This window comes from Propithecus coquereli, unplaced genomic scaffold, assembly GCF_000956105.1.
Source record: "Propithecus coquereli isolate 6110/MARCELLA unplaced genomic scaffold, Pcoq_1.0 Scaffold358, whole genome shotgun sequence".
Lineage (NCBI taxonomy): Eukaryota > Metazoa > Chordata > Mammalia > Primates > Indriidae > Propithecus > Propithecus coquereli.
In genome coordinates, this window is record NW_012149263.1 from 985,595 (window position 1) to 1,001,886 (window position 16,292).

General features: G+C 58.0%; 1 protein-coding gene across 1 annotated transcript in view; it reads left to right on the forward strand.

Annotated features, from left to right (window-relative positions):
• The first annotated feature begins 2,684 nt into the window (after positions 1 to 2,684).
• The window catches only part of LOC105816158, a 17,909-nt gene continuing 4,301 nt past the window's right edge, over positions 2,685 to 16,292 (forward strand). Inside the window, 6 exon segments of the mRNA XM_012651486.1 lie at positions 2,685 to 2,700; positions 2,991 to 3,167; positions 6,494 to 6,670; positions 6,786 to 6,981; positions 13,676 to 13,748; positions 16,074 to 16,125. Coding sequence (XP_012506940.1) covers positions 2,685 to 2,700; positions 2,991 to 3,167; positions 6,494 to 6,670; positions 6,786 to 6,981; positions 13,676 to 13,748; positions 16,074 to 16,125 — 691 coding nt within the window.

A 16,292-nucleotide genomic window follows, 5' to 3' on the forward strand; every position in this document is an offset into this window, starting at 1 on the left:
GTTCCCGTGTAGCAGTTATGTCTGAATATTCCCTTTCGGATACAGAAAAGCCTTCCGGGTGTAACCTGGAATGGAAAGCTCCGCGTGTGGTTTGCGAGTTGGCATTCTCCCAGCCGAGCTGCAGGAGGAATGCACAGTTACTGTTCCACGGTAGTTATTCCACACGTGCAATCGCCGCCGTGATTCACCGTGCTTGTGAAGGCTGCTCGTTTTACATTCAGAAATCATCATCGTGAACTTTCAAAGAGCGGGATAAGTAGGGAGATGGATTTTAGCTTCTGCATAAAAAGTAGTTCTATTTCAATACTGCAGTTATAAAATGAGCAGCTGTTCTGGCTCTATTGCTGCCTAACAAACCACCCCAAACATCGTGGGGTAAAGTGACAGCATTCTATTATTCTACTCTATTATGGAACAGCAGGGACAGCTTGTCTCTACTCCTCGATGTCCAGGTCCTGAGCTAGAAAATACTGTTGATGAACAGGGAATGGAATAAGGAGGTTTCTTGCTCACGAGTCTGGTGTCTGGTGGGCTGAGATGGGACTCCTGACTCATCGTCCAGCTGACTTGGGCTTCCTCCCAGCATGGCTGCCTCAGGACATTTGGACTTCTCATGCGCTGGCCCAGGGCTCCAGAGTGAGCATTCCAGCGGACGTTGCCTTTTACATCCCGGCCTCGTTTCTGCTCTGCTTTGTTGGCTGAAGCAGTCACAAACCTGCCCGGACTCTACGGGAGGAGACAGACCCCACCCCTTGGTGAGAGGCAGGTCAAAAAAGTTAAGGGCCATGTCTAAAAACCGACATGGGAGCTTATAGACTGTAGGAGCAAGTTGGCCACCGACAAAGCAGAGAAACGACCCCTCGCTAAAGTGTTCAACCTGAAAGATTTGCCTGCTGAGATTGTGGCTGATAAAATCGTGACAGTAATAACTTTTTAGTACACATTCAGAGCTTTGGGCAAATCCTGATTTAAAAACAGCCGGTCAGCATTTGGCCACAGTGCCTCTTCGTTGCACTTCTAAATAATATTTTTTGTATTAATAAATACATCCATGAGTATTTTTTGAGCACTTCCTATGTGCCGGGCACTATACTGAGAGCTTTGCATACGTCCCTTCGGTAGTCCCATAAATTCAGACATTTGAAGGTGGCTGTCTTAATTTTTGCTACGCATTCATTCATTCAACTAATATTTATTAAGCACCTATTATGTGCCAGGCACTGTTCTAGGTCCTGGGGACAGAGCAGGGAACAAAACAGACCAGAATCTCTGCCCTTATGGAGCTTAGGGGGAAACAGACCAAGAACAAATACCCCTGGTACTATTTGTGTTGTTTTATTTAAATCATCTCTTTCCCCTTCTCTTTTTTTTTCAACTTAGCCTTGACTTTAACAGTAATATTCATGAAACTGTGGGTTTCACATGGTAGTGGTAGATATATATGTTTTTCAATATAAATGAAAAATATTAAATAAACAAATACCGGCAAAATAATAATAAATGCGTCTTCATTGCCCTCCTGTACTCGCCTGGGATCTCCTCGCTGGTGGCCCATGCGCCACACGTTGGGAGACTCTCATTTAAGCCTCAGACAAGCCGGGAGGAGGGGGCTGGGGAGTCTGTCCCAGGTGCAGATGGTTCGGGGCAAAGCTGGGACTGGGACCCGTGACCAGAACGTCTTGGCAGAGGGTGCTGAGCCCCCGCTCCCAGCCCCTCCCTGCGGACCGGGCGTGGACACGGCCTCCCTGGGAGGTCCCCTGGGCTCCCGGGGAAGCAAGCATCTCCAGGGGCTGAGAGTGTCCTGGGGACAAAGAGGCCTTAACTCAAAGATCCCTGGGGTGGTGACGGGCCCTGCTCAGCCGTGGTGGCGCAGGAGGGAGCCGGCAAGTCAGGTCTGGCCCAGGCACCCCTCCGTCCCACCCGGTTTGACCACGTGAAGGGCTGGCTTGGGTTCGGGACACCCTCTTTGAAGACGGAGCCCCCACTGCCTAGCTCCGGACCTCCCCTGTTAGGACAGCCCCGTGGCTCTCCGTGGGTGCGCAGGGCTGCACCCCTCGCCCGTTTGTTCCTCATCCACCTCCACCCGTGCACGCCTCCAGGGGATCCCCCCTTCTGCCACTGTCCCCCAGTAACACGCCCAAGTGCCCGACTCTGCGTTTGTCTGCCATAGCCCCGCCATTCTCTGCAGACGTCCGGCCCTAAGCCCCTGGGCCGGCCTGTGTCCCGCGAATCTCCCAGCCGCGCTCCTTGGCCGCTTTGCACGGGCTCACTCAGCCCCCCAGGTGCTGTGAGTTGGTCTTTAACCCGCCAGGAGAGGCAGGGCAGGGGGAGAGGGTCTCTGCATCTCCCGCTACGCAGCCGCAGCTGCCCTTCCACGGAGCGGAGTCTGAGCTTCTCCACCTGTGGGCGGCTTGACTCTGCACGGCCCTGCTCACGGGGTGGGGGGCTCCTCGGGGCCCTGGGTGCCTGCGGCAACCCCGCCCGCTGGAAAAGCCAGGGAAGACATCCAACTCCTCTCTCCCTCCTTGCCCCACCTGCTGTCCCCAGGCTGGCCCAGCCCCAGCCAGACGGCATGGCTGGCCGATGCTTGAACAACCGCTGGTGGAGCTGAGCTCAGGCCCCTCCCGGGCTCCCACCTCAGCCCTGGGATAAGCCAATCTGGCTGCCCAGAGCGTGGGGCCACCATGGGGATGCTGGTAGGTGAGTGGGGATGGGGGCTCTGGAAGGGGGTGGGCCGCAGTGGGTGGGCCCCAGCCTCCAGTTGACACCCCTCCCCTCTGTCCTGAAGAACCAAGTGACTTGGAATGAGGAGATCGGAGGGGACAGGGCTCTGCCAGCAAGCAGGGAGGGCCCCACCCCGCAGTCCCCCGGGGGACCTGACCTTACACCTGGGGACTGAGGGGACACGGCCTCACCCTGGGGGTCTGCGAGGGATGCAGGTGGGGCTGGGGGAGCCTCACTGGGCTCACGTCCCCAGCCTGGGCTCCCAGCCAGCCGCTCCACCACGGGCCCTGCCCCTCTGTGCCCACACGACGGGGAGGGCCGGTACCAGTCACTGGCCTTCTGTGGCCTGCCGGGTGCCCGCAATGAGCCGGCTGAGGCCCAAGTCCACGTGCAGAACTGTGTCCGCGACCTCTGTGCCACAAGGGGCTGGCGGCAGATCTGGAGTGAGGTGCTGGTAGCTGTGCCCAGCATGGCCCCCTCATGCCGCCCTGGGGAGCGCTGGCGGACTGCGGAGAGCAGCACCTGTCCCGATCCTCGCCCCACGCGCTGCCTTCCTCTCTGCGCCAGCCGCCACTCCGCTGCTTGCCAGTCACAGAAAACCGCGTCAGCCCATCCTGTTGGCTTGCATAATTCATGATCTCAGAGCAGCTACTTCTGGCCTGGCCCAGTCAGGCACTCAGACCTGGGTCACGCTTCCCACCAGATTGGCTCCCCATCCAGACGGGCTCGCCCTGGCCACAGTGGCTCCAGACCTTGCAGCCACTGGGGTTTGGGCCCGGCAGGAAAGAGAGCCCCATTGGTCCCGGAAGGCCCAGCACAAATTGCACTGTGTCGCCGTGGCTTTGATTGGCTCCTTCTTGAACCAGTCGCCGCGGCCAGGGCAGAATGATTCTCCAGTGGGCTTTGCCCGACCCCGGGCTCTGTCCTGGGGAGATGGCCCAGGCAGAAGCTGGGATGAAGCTAACCACGGGCAATGGGTACTGGCCAGTGCCCAAGGGACAAATGTCCACTCTGTCTTGTCCTTGTCCTGCTGCCAAGCGATCTTTGCCAAGAGCATTTAGCAGCCTTTCAAACGTTTTCGATGGAGACTCGCGATAGGAAGCATCGTGAGTTTGGGGACCCAATCGTGCAGTTTTCTGTCGCTGCCGTAACAATTGCTGCAAACTCAGCAGCTTAAAATAACACAAATCCCAGTTCCAGTGCGGTTGTCAGGCTAAAATCAAAGCGTTGGCTGGGCCGCATTACTTTCTGGAGGGTCTGCGGGAGAATCATTTCCTCGGTTATTCAGACTGTTGGCAGAATTCGGTTCCCGGCGGTTGTAGGACCGGGGTCCCTGTTTCTTTGCTGACTGTGAACTGAGGATCGTTGTTGGCTTCTAGAGGCCTCCACATTCCTTGGCTTGTGGCCCCTCCCTTCATCTTCAAAGGACCGGCCGTGGGCCAAATCCCTCTCATGCTGCGAACTCCCCCGCCTCTTTCTGCCAGGAGATTTCCGCTTCCCTCCACTTTTAAGAGCCCATGTGATGACATCAGGCCCGTCCAGATAACCTTAATCTCTCCTGCAAAGGCCCTTTGCCGCGTGACATAACATAGTCATAGGGTCCAGCGACTAGGCCATGGGCATCTTTGGGGGGCCATGATTTCACCCACCGCCTCAATATACGCATCCACATGATACAAGGGGTCACCAAACAGGAACGTGTGCTCAAGCACTTTCCCTTCCATTCTTTTCTATTCTACTTCCTTTTCTAAAGCAGGGAATTCCCTCTTACCCGTATAGCATCGAGGCTGAGAACACAGATCCCAAAGTCAAACTGCCTTGGTTGGAATCCCAGTACTACCACTTTTCAGCTGTGTGTTCTTGGAGAAATCACTTACCCTCTCTGTGCCGTAGTTTTCCCTTTAGCAACAACGAAAGAATGACGGTCCCAGTACCTAGCTTGTGGGGTTGTTGTGAGGATCAAGCAGATTAACAGTTTCTGGCAGCAGAGCGAATGCATTTTGAACCTTCGCGTCAGGGAAAGACACTATGGTAGCGTCATGCTTCCCCCAGATCAAACCACAGGGCTCTGCGTCCTGGGCCCTGTTGTTGACAGACCTTGTCCCAGACCCCCAAGTGAGCCTGTGCTGGGGAGGGCCTGGGGTCAGCTGCGCTCGAATCCTCCCCACTCCACAGGCGGCTGGAGTCAGGCCTGAGCCGTCTTTTCTCCCCGTTAGCGCGAACAGGACGGTTTCACAGACGCCAAGGGTGAGGCTCCAGGCCCCGCAGCCAGGAGGTGGCGGGGAGGGGTCCCTCTGCGCCTGGCCTTGCGCTGGGTGGCGCTGGGGACCTGGCAGTGACTGAGAAAGACTCTGACCCCGCGGGGCCCACACTCGGCTGGGGTAGGCGGAGCTCTCCTCAGCCAGTGACAACGCAGGTGGTTGGGGCTGTCGGGGATGCTCGGGGTGTGGGAAGCCCCGAGGGGGTGTTGGCCCAGCCTGGGAAGTCGGGGCATGTTTCCCCGAGAAAGGGACGCGTGAGCCGAGGCCTGAGCGACAAGTTAGAGTCAAACACAGGCGTGTGCGCGCGCACACGCACACACGTGCACACACACGTGCACACACACGTGCGTGCACACACACACACGCCTCCTCTGCAATCTCTCCTCCACCGTGTCTCTCCCCTGGTCTGTGAAACCCCCAAAGGCAGTAGTGGGGTCTGTCTTGGTCACCATTGTGTCACTAGCACCTGGCATGACGCCTTTAAAAGTATAAGTCAGATCTCATCAGACTCCTGATTATGACCGTCCCAGGGTCCCCATTGTCCCTGGGATGAACTTTGACCCTCAGGCCTCCTCCTAGGAGACCCTCATGTGCTGCCTCTCCCTGCCCACCCCACCGCCCCCTGCACCCTCTCCCTAGCTCACTCCGCACGGAGGCCGCACCGCTCTCATTCCTTCCTCAGAGCCTTTGCGTTTGCTGTTCCCCTGCCTGCGATGCTCTTCCCCAGACAGCACACGGCTGGCTCCTTCCGGCCCGCAGGACTCAGCTCAGCTGTCACCTCTGCAGAGAGCCCTCCCCGTCCACGGCCCTCCAAGCAGCCCCTGGGGCCCGGCCACCCAGCTACATGGCCCAGTTTCCCAACCTGAAGTTACGTCTTATTTATTACCAGTTCACCGTGCATTGCCCCTCTAGAGGAGAGTCAGCACGTTTTTACCGAAAGGGACCCGGTAAGCGACGTTTCAGGCTTTCTGGGCCGCGCCCTGATGCAGCTGCTCACCTCTTCTGTTGTAACACAAAAGCAGCCACAGACAACACATAAACAAACGAGCTGGGAGACATTAAAGCGTTATTTATGGACGCCGACGGTTGAATTTTACATAATTTTCACACCTCACAAAATAATCTTCTTCTGGTTTTTTTCTAACCACTTAAACATGTAAAAACTATTCTCAGATCACAGGCTGTACAGAAACAGGTGGCGGGCCAGATTTGGCCCGGGGCGTGGCTTGTCAACCTCTGCTCTAGAGCATCTGCCCCTTGAGGTCGGGGACTTCTGTCTTAGTCACTGCCGTGTCCCCCGTCCCTAGAACGTCCCTGGCGTGTAGTAGATGCTCAAAGTTGAACAAATAAATGCTTCAGAGAAGAGCCTCAGTACAGTCATGAGTGCTTTCAACAAATGTTCGTCGAGGCTTGCCGTGCGCCGGGCGCTGGGGAGGTAGCAGGGGACAGAATTTGAGCTCGGGGCAGTGAGCTGATGTCCTTGTGGTGAATTAGTTGTGCTCCTCCAGAGCTGGCCTGGCGTCCCCACAGCCACTACGAGTTCCGCAGCTCCTCCTGTCCCAGCTCCTGGGCCGAGCCTGGCCTCCCCGACGCCGTGCCAGGGGGCCGCCAGTGTGCCTCGGGCTGTGCGCCCACCGGCACCGACTGTGCCCCCCCGGCCCAGTGTGGCTGCTCCACAGGGGCAGGTACCAGCCGGCCAGGGAGGCCTTCTGGGCCGGGTAGTGCTGTGAGCAATTCTGCCACTGAGAGGCCTCCGCCCCCGCCGTGCCCCGCTCCCCCTCCTCCCATGGGCCACGGCAGAGATGCGGGATCCTCGGGGCATCTTTGGCTGCCACCCACTCTCCCCTGGCACTGGCCAGGCGACAAGGCACTCGCACCTCACCACCTTTGACGGGCAGACTGTTGAATTCCCAGGAACTTGCGCTTCTGTTTCTGCCGAGTCCTTTAGCTCTGCCAGCTTATTGTGCTTCTTCAAGGTGGAATTTGGGAAGAACAGGTCCGGCAGCCCCTCTGTGTTCGTTTCAAAGATGTCTGTCCCCCTGTTTGTCTGCAGAGAGAGCCCTCACCTGGCAGACGTGAGCACTTATCGGCCTCTAGAGACTCTTGAACTGATTTAAGCTAAAAGAAATACATTGGCTCAAACTAAGTAAAAATCATGTGACATATCCCAGTGAAAGTGCAGTGAGTCTGGGGCCACAGAATTTCTCCATATACCAGTTTGGTTGTTTTGGTTACAAGTAACAGAGACCCTCATTCAAATAAACTCAAGTCAAAATTTTAGATTACATAACTGAAACTCCCAGAGGGAGATCAGGCACGGTTTGATCAGGGTGCTGACTCAATTTCTCAGCATTTTTCTTGGTTTGTGGTCCTCTTTATAGTATTAGCTTTGTCTCTATGGTATGGCTTTTCTTGTGGTAGCAAAATAACTGCAGAGTTTCTGGGCCTCAAATGTGTATTCCCCACTGCCCCAAACCCAAATCTTTTCTTACCCTAAGTACTAACTAAACAAAATTCCTATGTTTGACTTTGATTGGACCCCACTGAACCAATCGTCATGGCCCAGAGATTGTCTTAAGCCTATCGGATTCTATCCTTAGGAGCTGTAGGTGGGAGAGATCTGGCTGCTCCTTGCAGGGAGAGATGGTAAAACGGGAGCCCACCCCAACGTCCTCACAATCCCCAAACCAATATTTCTTGTTGCAACAATCTTCAAAGAATGTAAAGGCCCTGGTAAACCTCCGCTCTGGGACCTGAGACTTTTGTCCAGAACCCACAGGGGGAATGTGTTTTCCACGCCTGAGGGCCCAAGCTCACAAGAGTCCCATTGTTGGCTGTTGGAAAACACACAGCCGCATCCCTCCCACTCCATCCCCTTCCAGGAAGGGGACCAGCTTTCAGAGTTAGTCACGCTGTCAGCATCTCACACAACAACACCATTGAATCCAAAGGGCAGCCCTGCAGAGCGAGGGCTATTATTAGCCCAGTTGTACAGATGGGGAAACTGAGGCCCAGGAAGGGAGACTTGTTTGCCTGAGGTCACACAGCAAAGAAAGTGGTAGATCTGGGATTTGAACCCAGGCTGTCTGGCTCTGAGTTCCTTCCCTCTCCACCTGCGGGCCTACTGTGTGCCCCTAAAGCTGTGGCCAACTTAAGGAGTGGGGTGCCTGATTCATCTGCGTGGGGCCTGGAATATATAGTAACTAGCAAGAACGATTTTCCTTCACTCAGCGAATATTTTCTGAGCACCTACTATGTGTCAGGCCCTGTGTTCTACGCTGAGATTTCACAGGGGAGAGAGACCACGGACTTAACCAGTAAGTGTATATTCTACAGAATGTTGGGGGCCACATGCTGGTGCTATGGAAAAACAGAGAACAGAATAGGCAGGGGCGGTGGCTTCCAGGTGTAAGACGTGGCTGCAGATCGGGTGGCCAAGGAAAGGCCCGTTGGGAAGGTGGGGTGTGAGCAAAACCCTGAAAAAAGACAAGGGAGGGACCCACAGGCACGTCTAGGGGAAGCGTAAATCCGTCAGGGGCTGGGACAGGGACCAGGTAGAGGTCATGGGTTGAGCTGAGGACTTTGCTGTTACCTGGAGCCAGGTGCAGCCCGGGCAGGGCTCTGAGCCAGGAGGGCCCTGACCTGACTCAGGTGTCCCCAGGCTCCCTCTGGCTGCAGGTAGGGAGCAGGCCATAGGGGCACGGACAGAGCAGGAGACCAGGGAGGAGGCCGCTGGGGTGTCCAGGCAGGAGGGGACGGAGGCCGGGCCAGGGTGGGGACAGTGGAGGGGGAGAGGCGGTTGGTTCTGGAAAGATCCTCTCGACTCATACCCCCTCTTCAAATGCCCTGCTGTTTTTTGGCCCCCCCCCCCGCACCCCCTGCATCCACGTGGGCTGTGGAGCCAGACCTGGGTTGGGATCTAGACTCTGACCCTTAATTAAGCCAGCGACTTGCTGCTCCGTGCCTGAGCCCACGTGCCACAGTTTCCCCAGCAGGAGGAACCAAACCTGCCTGGCAGGCAGTGAGTCCCGCAGCGGGCGGCACGGGTAGCCGAGAGCAGAGAGAGACAGTCGGCGAGCACAGGGCTGCGGCGCTGGCACGGGCCGGGCCAAGCACCATCTTTCTGGACGCCAGAGTGCAGGGGGAGGCGGGGGATGCTGAGAGGGGCCCCGGCTGCCAGCAGGCTGCTGGGTCAGTGCCTCCCCGTGGCCGAGGGTGCCAGCCAGGCTCTTAGAACTGCAGACTCATCGTCCTGCCTCCGCAGCCAGGTGGGAGCTTGCCAGCCCAGCGCCACCCTGCCGGGGGTTAAGCCGCTGCAGCCATGAAGGGACAGAGCTGGGCCCCAAGGGGTCATGGAATTCGAGTCAATCCCGGAGAAACCAAAAGAAAGACATCGTGGGAGGGCCAGAATGAACACAGGCTTTTATCTAAAAGGGGAAAATAGACATATACACATAAAAAAGATTTGATATAAAACATATAGCAGTATGCATAAGTACATAATCTCTTAAATTCAATTGGATTCTGTTTAACTTTTAGGTTACTCGATTCCAAATTTACTTTTGCCTCCTTTCTTTCAGTGATGTTTTTTATCTCATGCTATATTATTTTGCATTAACTTTAATTTTTCATTTTTATGGACTTTTTTCCCAACTTTTATTTTGAATTTTTTCAGCTATAGAAAACTGACATAACCAGTACAATGAACCCAAATGTCTTTCATGCAGGGTCACCAGGTCCTAATATTTTGTCTCATTTGCTTTCTCTCACTATATTGCCAGGCTGGAGTGCAGCGGCCCAATCACAGCTCACTGCAGCCTCAAACTCCTGGCCTCGAGGGATCCTCCCACCTCAGCCTCCTGAGAAGCTGGGACTTCAGCCGCTGAGCCTGGTTAATTTTTTTTAATTTTTAGGGGCAGGGACTCCCTATGTTGCCCAGGCTTTTCTTGAACTCCTGGCCTCAAGTGAACCTCCCAAGTTATTTGCTCTATAAAGTGTTAAGAAAACTAAACATCAGTCAACGATATTTAAAAATCAGGATCTACTTTTCTAGCTTCTCTGGGCGGGGAGCAGATCTCAAGGGGGCCTGTAGGTCCCTGGCCACCCCGTGTGGCACCTCACACAGCTCCTGGAAGCCAAACAGTGACATGCCCGCGGCCACACCACCCCAAGGTGGCAGGGCAGGGCCACCTGCCAGCTCCTGCTCTCCTCCCACAGGCGCTGCATCCGGAGACCCCAGGGAGCCGCATCCACCTGTCCACCGGCCTCCCTGTCCCTGTCTTGCCCAGGAAGTGGGGCTGTGGCACGTCGCCGCAACCACGCCCCCCCAGCCCATCAGCCTGGCCGCTCAGGCTCCACCCGGGAAGGCAGGGCCCCGCCCAACTGCACCCCTCACCTTGGGTGCCCCCAGCTCCCCCACCCAGGGTGGCCCACGTAGGGTCCCTACATCTGCCAGGAGGCTGCAGGAACACCCACAGCCTGAAGTCAAGGACAATAAAATTCCCGAAACGAAATCGATAACAGTGACGGATACCCCAATTACCCCGACGCGATCAATTCACATCACGCCTGTATCAAAACATCACACGTATCCTATAAAGATACACAACTCTTACGTTCCCATAATAATTAAAAAGAAAAAAGCAAAAAAATCAATAAAAGTTGGAATCAATGACCACATAACACCCCATGGCTTTGATTTTGTGTTTTAGTTTGGCGTTTTTGAAAACTGTGATATTCGGAAACTATCTGTAGGTTTGGTTTTTCTCGTTTTGCAAGAATTCCTAGGATGCTGAGAAATCACAGCCAATCGTAGCTGCAACAGGTTCTTCAGGACAAAATGATTTCAGAAGCAAAATGAAGGAACTATTTCAAATATTTTCATTATCCATATATTAATATGTAAAATGTATGTTATATCTATGCACAATTTAAAATAGGACCCAAGTGAAATCAGCCTGGGAGCCTCGCTCCAGAAGAGACCGGACCCTGACAGGGCACCAGTGGCTGCATGTGCTCCGCTCCCTACAGCCCTTTGCCGGAGTCTCAGTGCCTGTCACACGGGGGTCTCAGAGTCCTCCTGGCCATACACCCCAGGCCCAGCCCCAGCCCAACTCACGCTTGTGTGTGGCATGTTCAGGTCCAACCCAGAGAGACTTTATCATTGGCCGGGGTTGGGTACGAGCCCTTATGGGTTCGTCAGAACGTAAGACCACGGCGATTACAAACGCAGAGCTGTCAGAAGGCTCTACCTGGTGGTCCCCCAGGCTGAAACCAGGCCTTATACGTGTTTCGTTTGACCTGCATAATTTTTTTTTTTTAAGTCTGAGCCAACTTTTAACATTGGGAATTCCGCATAGAGATTCAGATTTCTGACATCTGTCAGAAATACAGCGGCAATTAGCTCAAACCTCGTAGAGCTGCAGCTCCCAACACCTGGGGCCACAAACCGGCGCGGGTCTGCAGCCGGCCAGGCACCAGGCGGAGAACGAGCTAGCGAGGCCCCACCTGCACCCACAGCCGCTCCCCATCCCCGCATCACCGCCCAGCCCCGCCCCCGCCCCATCAGATCAGCGGCCATCAGACCCTGGCAGCTGCGGGAACCCACTGCAAACTGCGCGCGCCAGGGGTCCAGGCTGCGCTGCCCGTGAGGATCCAAAACCTGATGCCCTGAGGTGGAGCCCAGGTGGCGACACCCCCAGTCCCCCCATCCGCAGAAAAACTGTCTTCCTCGAAAGCTGTCCCTGGTGTCAAAAAGGCTGGGGACCGCTGATGCAGAGGCGATCCTCTGCTTTCTTCGGTTAAACATTTTAAAGGTGGTTCATTTTCAGGATGTAAAATTCAAAAGGTGAACGAGGGCGTGTGATGCTCCCTTCCACCCGTTCTCCAGCCGCCCGGTTCCCTCCGCGGAAGCAGCGTGGCCGCTGCTCTCCAAAGATATCCCCCTCCCAGGTGGCAGCACACCGCACATTTGCCATCGCCTGGCCTCTGTCCCTCGGCAGGGTACCTGGGTCATACCTCAGTATCTCACAGGGACTTGCTCCAGTCTTGTTAGACAGGACAATAGCTCTCCAGCTTACCCGTTGCCACCATGCCTTACGGTATCACACCTGTCCTGCACACCTGTCCTGCTGCACTCATTGCAATTCTTGCCTGGCCCTCAGCACCAGAGTTCGCAGGCTGACAAAGCCCAGGGCGCCCGCTTCCCAGCCGCCCGGCTCTCGGACGCCTGCAGTTCCGAGGACTCCCAGCAGAGGGAGACACCACCCCACTCCCCAAACCACCAAGGGGTCTTCCCAGAGACACTCAACCTCGTGTCTGGGGAAGAGATGCTCTCCGCACAGACACAAAGACCCCCTTGGGCAGACTGGCCTCCAGGTCTCCCCTTCCTCTGCTCCTATCTCCTCCTGAGCCTCCTGCTTTGAGCCCCACCCTGGGTGCCCTCTCTGCTCCTCTGGGGACTGGCCCCTCCTTGATGGGGTGGGAGGTAGGGGGCCTTGTCCTCGTCTAAGACCTGGGATAGAGAAATTTCCCCAGGGAACCACGTAAGGGAAGCATGCGGCTGGGCGGGCGTTCCTTGCCCCAGTCCCTGCCCAGTGAGGAGTAGGGGGTCCTTCTCCCTGCTCCCCAGGCCGGCCCCCAGCAGAGCCTGGACCTGAGCCCCTTTCCCCATCCCCGGCCGGCCTGGCTCCCGAGCCCCCTTCCCACCCCTCGATGGTGGTGCTGGGGGTCACCTGGGTCCAGCTGGTGGCCATCACAGAGCCACCCCTCTCTGGCCCTGCCCCTCCTTGTGACCCCAATCCTCCTCCAGCCGCTCAAAGACGCCTTGTTCTGCATCCAGCCCCGGACAAAAGTCCCTCTGTCTGAGAAGGCGGAATTGAGGGGAGGGGGAACCCCCAACTGGGACCATGGGGGGGCCTGCACAGACCCCAGCGGAAGGGACGCCTGGACGAGGCGGCAGAGAAGAGGGAGGCAGCGGGGGAGCTGCACAGGGCAGGGGGCCGCATCTGGAGCGGGGCCGCAGGCAGCCCCCAGCCCAGCGCCCACTCCCGAGACCCAGGCCTCTGGCTTCCTGCACCCTCGGGGAGAGCCTGGGCTGGTGCTTGGGGGCCAGCCCTCAGTTTCCCAGGGCGGGGCTTACGGCCTGGTCTAAGGCCCCACAGCCCCCACCTGACCCCTACTCACTGTTCCAGCCTCTCCCCCATGTTCGCCCCGCCGCCACTTCATGACTTTGGTTGTACCAGCATCTTTGGCTGAGCCTCAAGCCACGCCGACAGCAAGATATGGCCTGGAAGGGGACTTTGAGTCCCCCGTAATTGCCAGCAATCCCTTCCCCGAGCAAAGCACCTCCTAAGTGAAAGGAGTCAGGTTGTACATCAGAGGGTCCCCTTCCTCCACAGCCCTGCAAGGCAGAAGCCGTGCTGTTAAGGATCCCAGAATCTTCCCCCTTCCAGGCCCCTCTCTGGGCACAGGAGATTAGAGAGAAGGCCCCTCCCCTAATTAATTCAAGAGGCCAAGTTTCAGCCCACCCTATGCTTCCCCCACACCTGAGGCTGCCCTGGCCTCAGGTGACCCCACGGAGCCCTCTGCGCCAGTGGTGGGGGAGGGGCGAGGCTGTCTCTTTAAGAGCAGGAATGGGGTGGGGGAGGCCCTGAGCCTTGGGGAGTCTGACTTGTTCTCTACCTGCCCAGGTTTGCTCAGGGCGTGGCAGCCTCGGGTAAAGGCTGCACTCGGGCTTGGCAGCCCCGATTTCCCCGGAACCTGGTGAGCCGCGCAGGTGAGCGCTGGGCGCCCTCCCGCCAAGCCCGCTCTGGCTCTGCTTTCGCTTTCTCCCTGCCACCCCCAACTGTCCCCGCCACACAGGGGCTCTGCTCTGAAGGCCCCAGAACCTTCCCCGTTCAAGGGCCTTCTCTGGGGGCAGGAGGTTGGAGAAAACTCTTCCCCTGCTGTGACCCTCCCCCATCATCCTCCGGGGGACTGGGGTGAGCCAGCTGGGGTGAGGGTGAGACCCCCAAGTGGGGTTGGGGTGTCTGGAAAGACTGGTGGAGTCTGGGTAGATGGGAGGTATCTGGACTGGGGGTGCCTGGGTGGATGGGGGTGTCCAAGTGGACCAGGGGTATCTAGGTGGATTGGGGGACTCTGGGCAGACAGGGAGAGAGCGGGTGGACCCGGGTGTCCGGGCGTTGGGAGCACGTGGGTTCCGGAGACCTCTAGGGAAAGGGCATGTGGCTGTCTGGGAGGCTACACAATGGGGAGTTGGTTGGGGCGCTCAGGGACAGAGGGGAGGGGTGTGCCACACACCCCTAACAGAAGGGAGAGCAGAGTGGGGTGGGCGGGCTGCCCCCACTCTAAGCCATCCCACCTCCTGCACTGCAGGAGCACCCAGGGGTGAGGGCGGCCACCCAGCTCCCGGCTCCCTGCAGCCTCCGGAAAAGCCGGCTGGAAACTGTCGTGCAGAGGCCCCCGAGGCTGACGCCACTGATCAGCCTCCTGTGTCGGGCGCTGGGTGATGTCATGGGAATGGGGGATGGCGGGTGTCACAGGCCAGGAGTGGCCGGGAGGGCCCTGTGGAAAGAGGCGTGAGAGTGAGTCTCCGCAGGCAGCCACGGGGCCGCAGGCACAGGGCAGGGGGGACAGGGTTGCAACGGCAACGTGGGCCAACAATGGCACCAACTTCGCCCAGCTGCGGAGATCATGCGAGTGAATAAGTGTGACGACTGAGAAAGCGTCTGGCGTGGGGTGACGTCTCGGTGGGCACCGGCTGTCACCACCGGTATTAGTATCGTCGCGGAGTGACAGCCTCCCGAGGCGGCTTTGACAACAGCAGGCCACCGCGGCCTGTGCCCACACCGCTGTGCCGCCCTGCCCGCCAGCCCACGCCCGCTCCCGACACTCTTCTGGGTCCTAAATGGCTGCATGATGCTCCCCGAGGCTGCGGGCCTCTTCCTGCAGAAAAGCGGTTGCTCAGACTAAAACTGTGAGGCCAGCGTCTGGACTTAACTGGACGCTGGGGATTCCCGGGCACGGGGAGACGGAGGGGAGGAGTCCACGGGAACATTCGGGAAACGCCTGCACAGGTGGTTGCCGACCGCGCCGTCCCCTCTCTGAGCGTGGGTTCTGCCCTCGGTGAAGTGAGGACATAATGGGTGACCGCAGGGGCGGAAGGCGCCGCAATGAGTGAAATCAGCAAGGTCACTGACAGCGCGGGCACAGGGCGAGAGGAGTGAGCGTGGGCTCTCGCTGTCAAGGTTACGCAGGGTGCGGGAGACGGCAGGGGCCCTACCGCGGGCTCACGGGGTGGGAGGATAGCGCCATGCCAGGCTGGAGAGGCCTACCTGAGAAAGAGGGAGCGTTTGTTGCCAGGAGGAGCCTGGCAGGGCCCAGGGTGGGTCAGGGGCTGGGGAGCAAGAGCAGGGGGCTGCCCGGCCAGGGCTGGGGCTGGGAGGGGGTAGAGGCAGGGGGGACAGAGATGGGGCTGTGGCTGCAGCCAGGCCAAGTTTGTCCCCCCCCGACCGACCCCCACCCCAGCCTGCAGATGTCTCCTCCCCACAGCGCAGCGCCCCGCCCGATGCCTGCGGAGTCGGGGCAGGGCCGGGCAGGCTCTGAGCTGTCTATGGGAGACGCTCCCAGAACCGGGCCTCCTGCCACCCGGCTGCCAACATTTCCCACAACGCCCCAGGGCCCTGACAGTCCTGAGTTAGAGCAGCTGCTGGGGAGCCGGGCCCGGGTTAAATCCTGCTTCCTGGCCAGGCGACCCCGGGCACCTACTCTAACCTCTCGGAGCCTCAGTTTCCCCATCTGTACGAGGACAACAGTGGGCACTGCCACCCTCACTTGGTCTCGGGGGCTTAAAGTCCTGTCCAGTGAGTTGTTCCAGCCGCTCCCTCGCCAGGTCTGAGTTCTGGCCCAGCCCCCACGTCACTTCCGGGCTCCTTCCTCTCTCTCAGCCCCGTAGTCTCAACCCCACCTTCCCGCCCCAGGGGGCTGAGCACCCTGGCTGGGGACAGGGGCAGGTGGTGGGCCCAAAGGCACAGGGCCTGGTGGGCCAGTGGCCCTGCTAACGCTGGACCCGCCTCTGGACCCCTCTAGGCCAGCGCTGACATGCAGGAGGCCGCCCTGAGCCTGTTCTTCCTCCTGGCAGGTGAGTGCCTGTCCCCGGAGCTGCCTCTTCCCCGGGAGCCCCCAGCCGGGTGGTGGCCAAGCCTCCTGCCTCTCTCGTGTGCTTTTCTGCCTCCCCCGGGGAGGTGGTGCGTCTCTTAGGACAGTATATCCTTGAGGGTAAGAAGTGTCACACTAGTGATTTCAGGG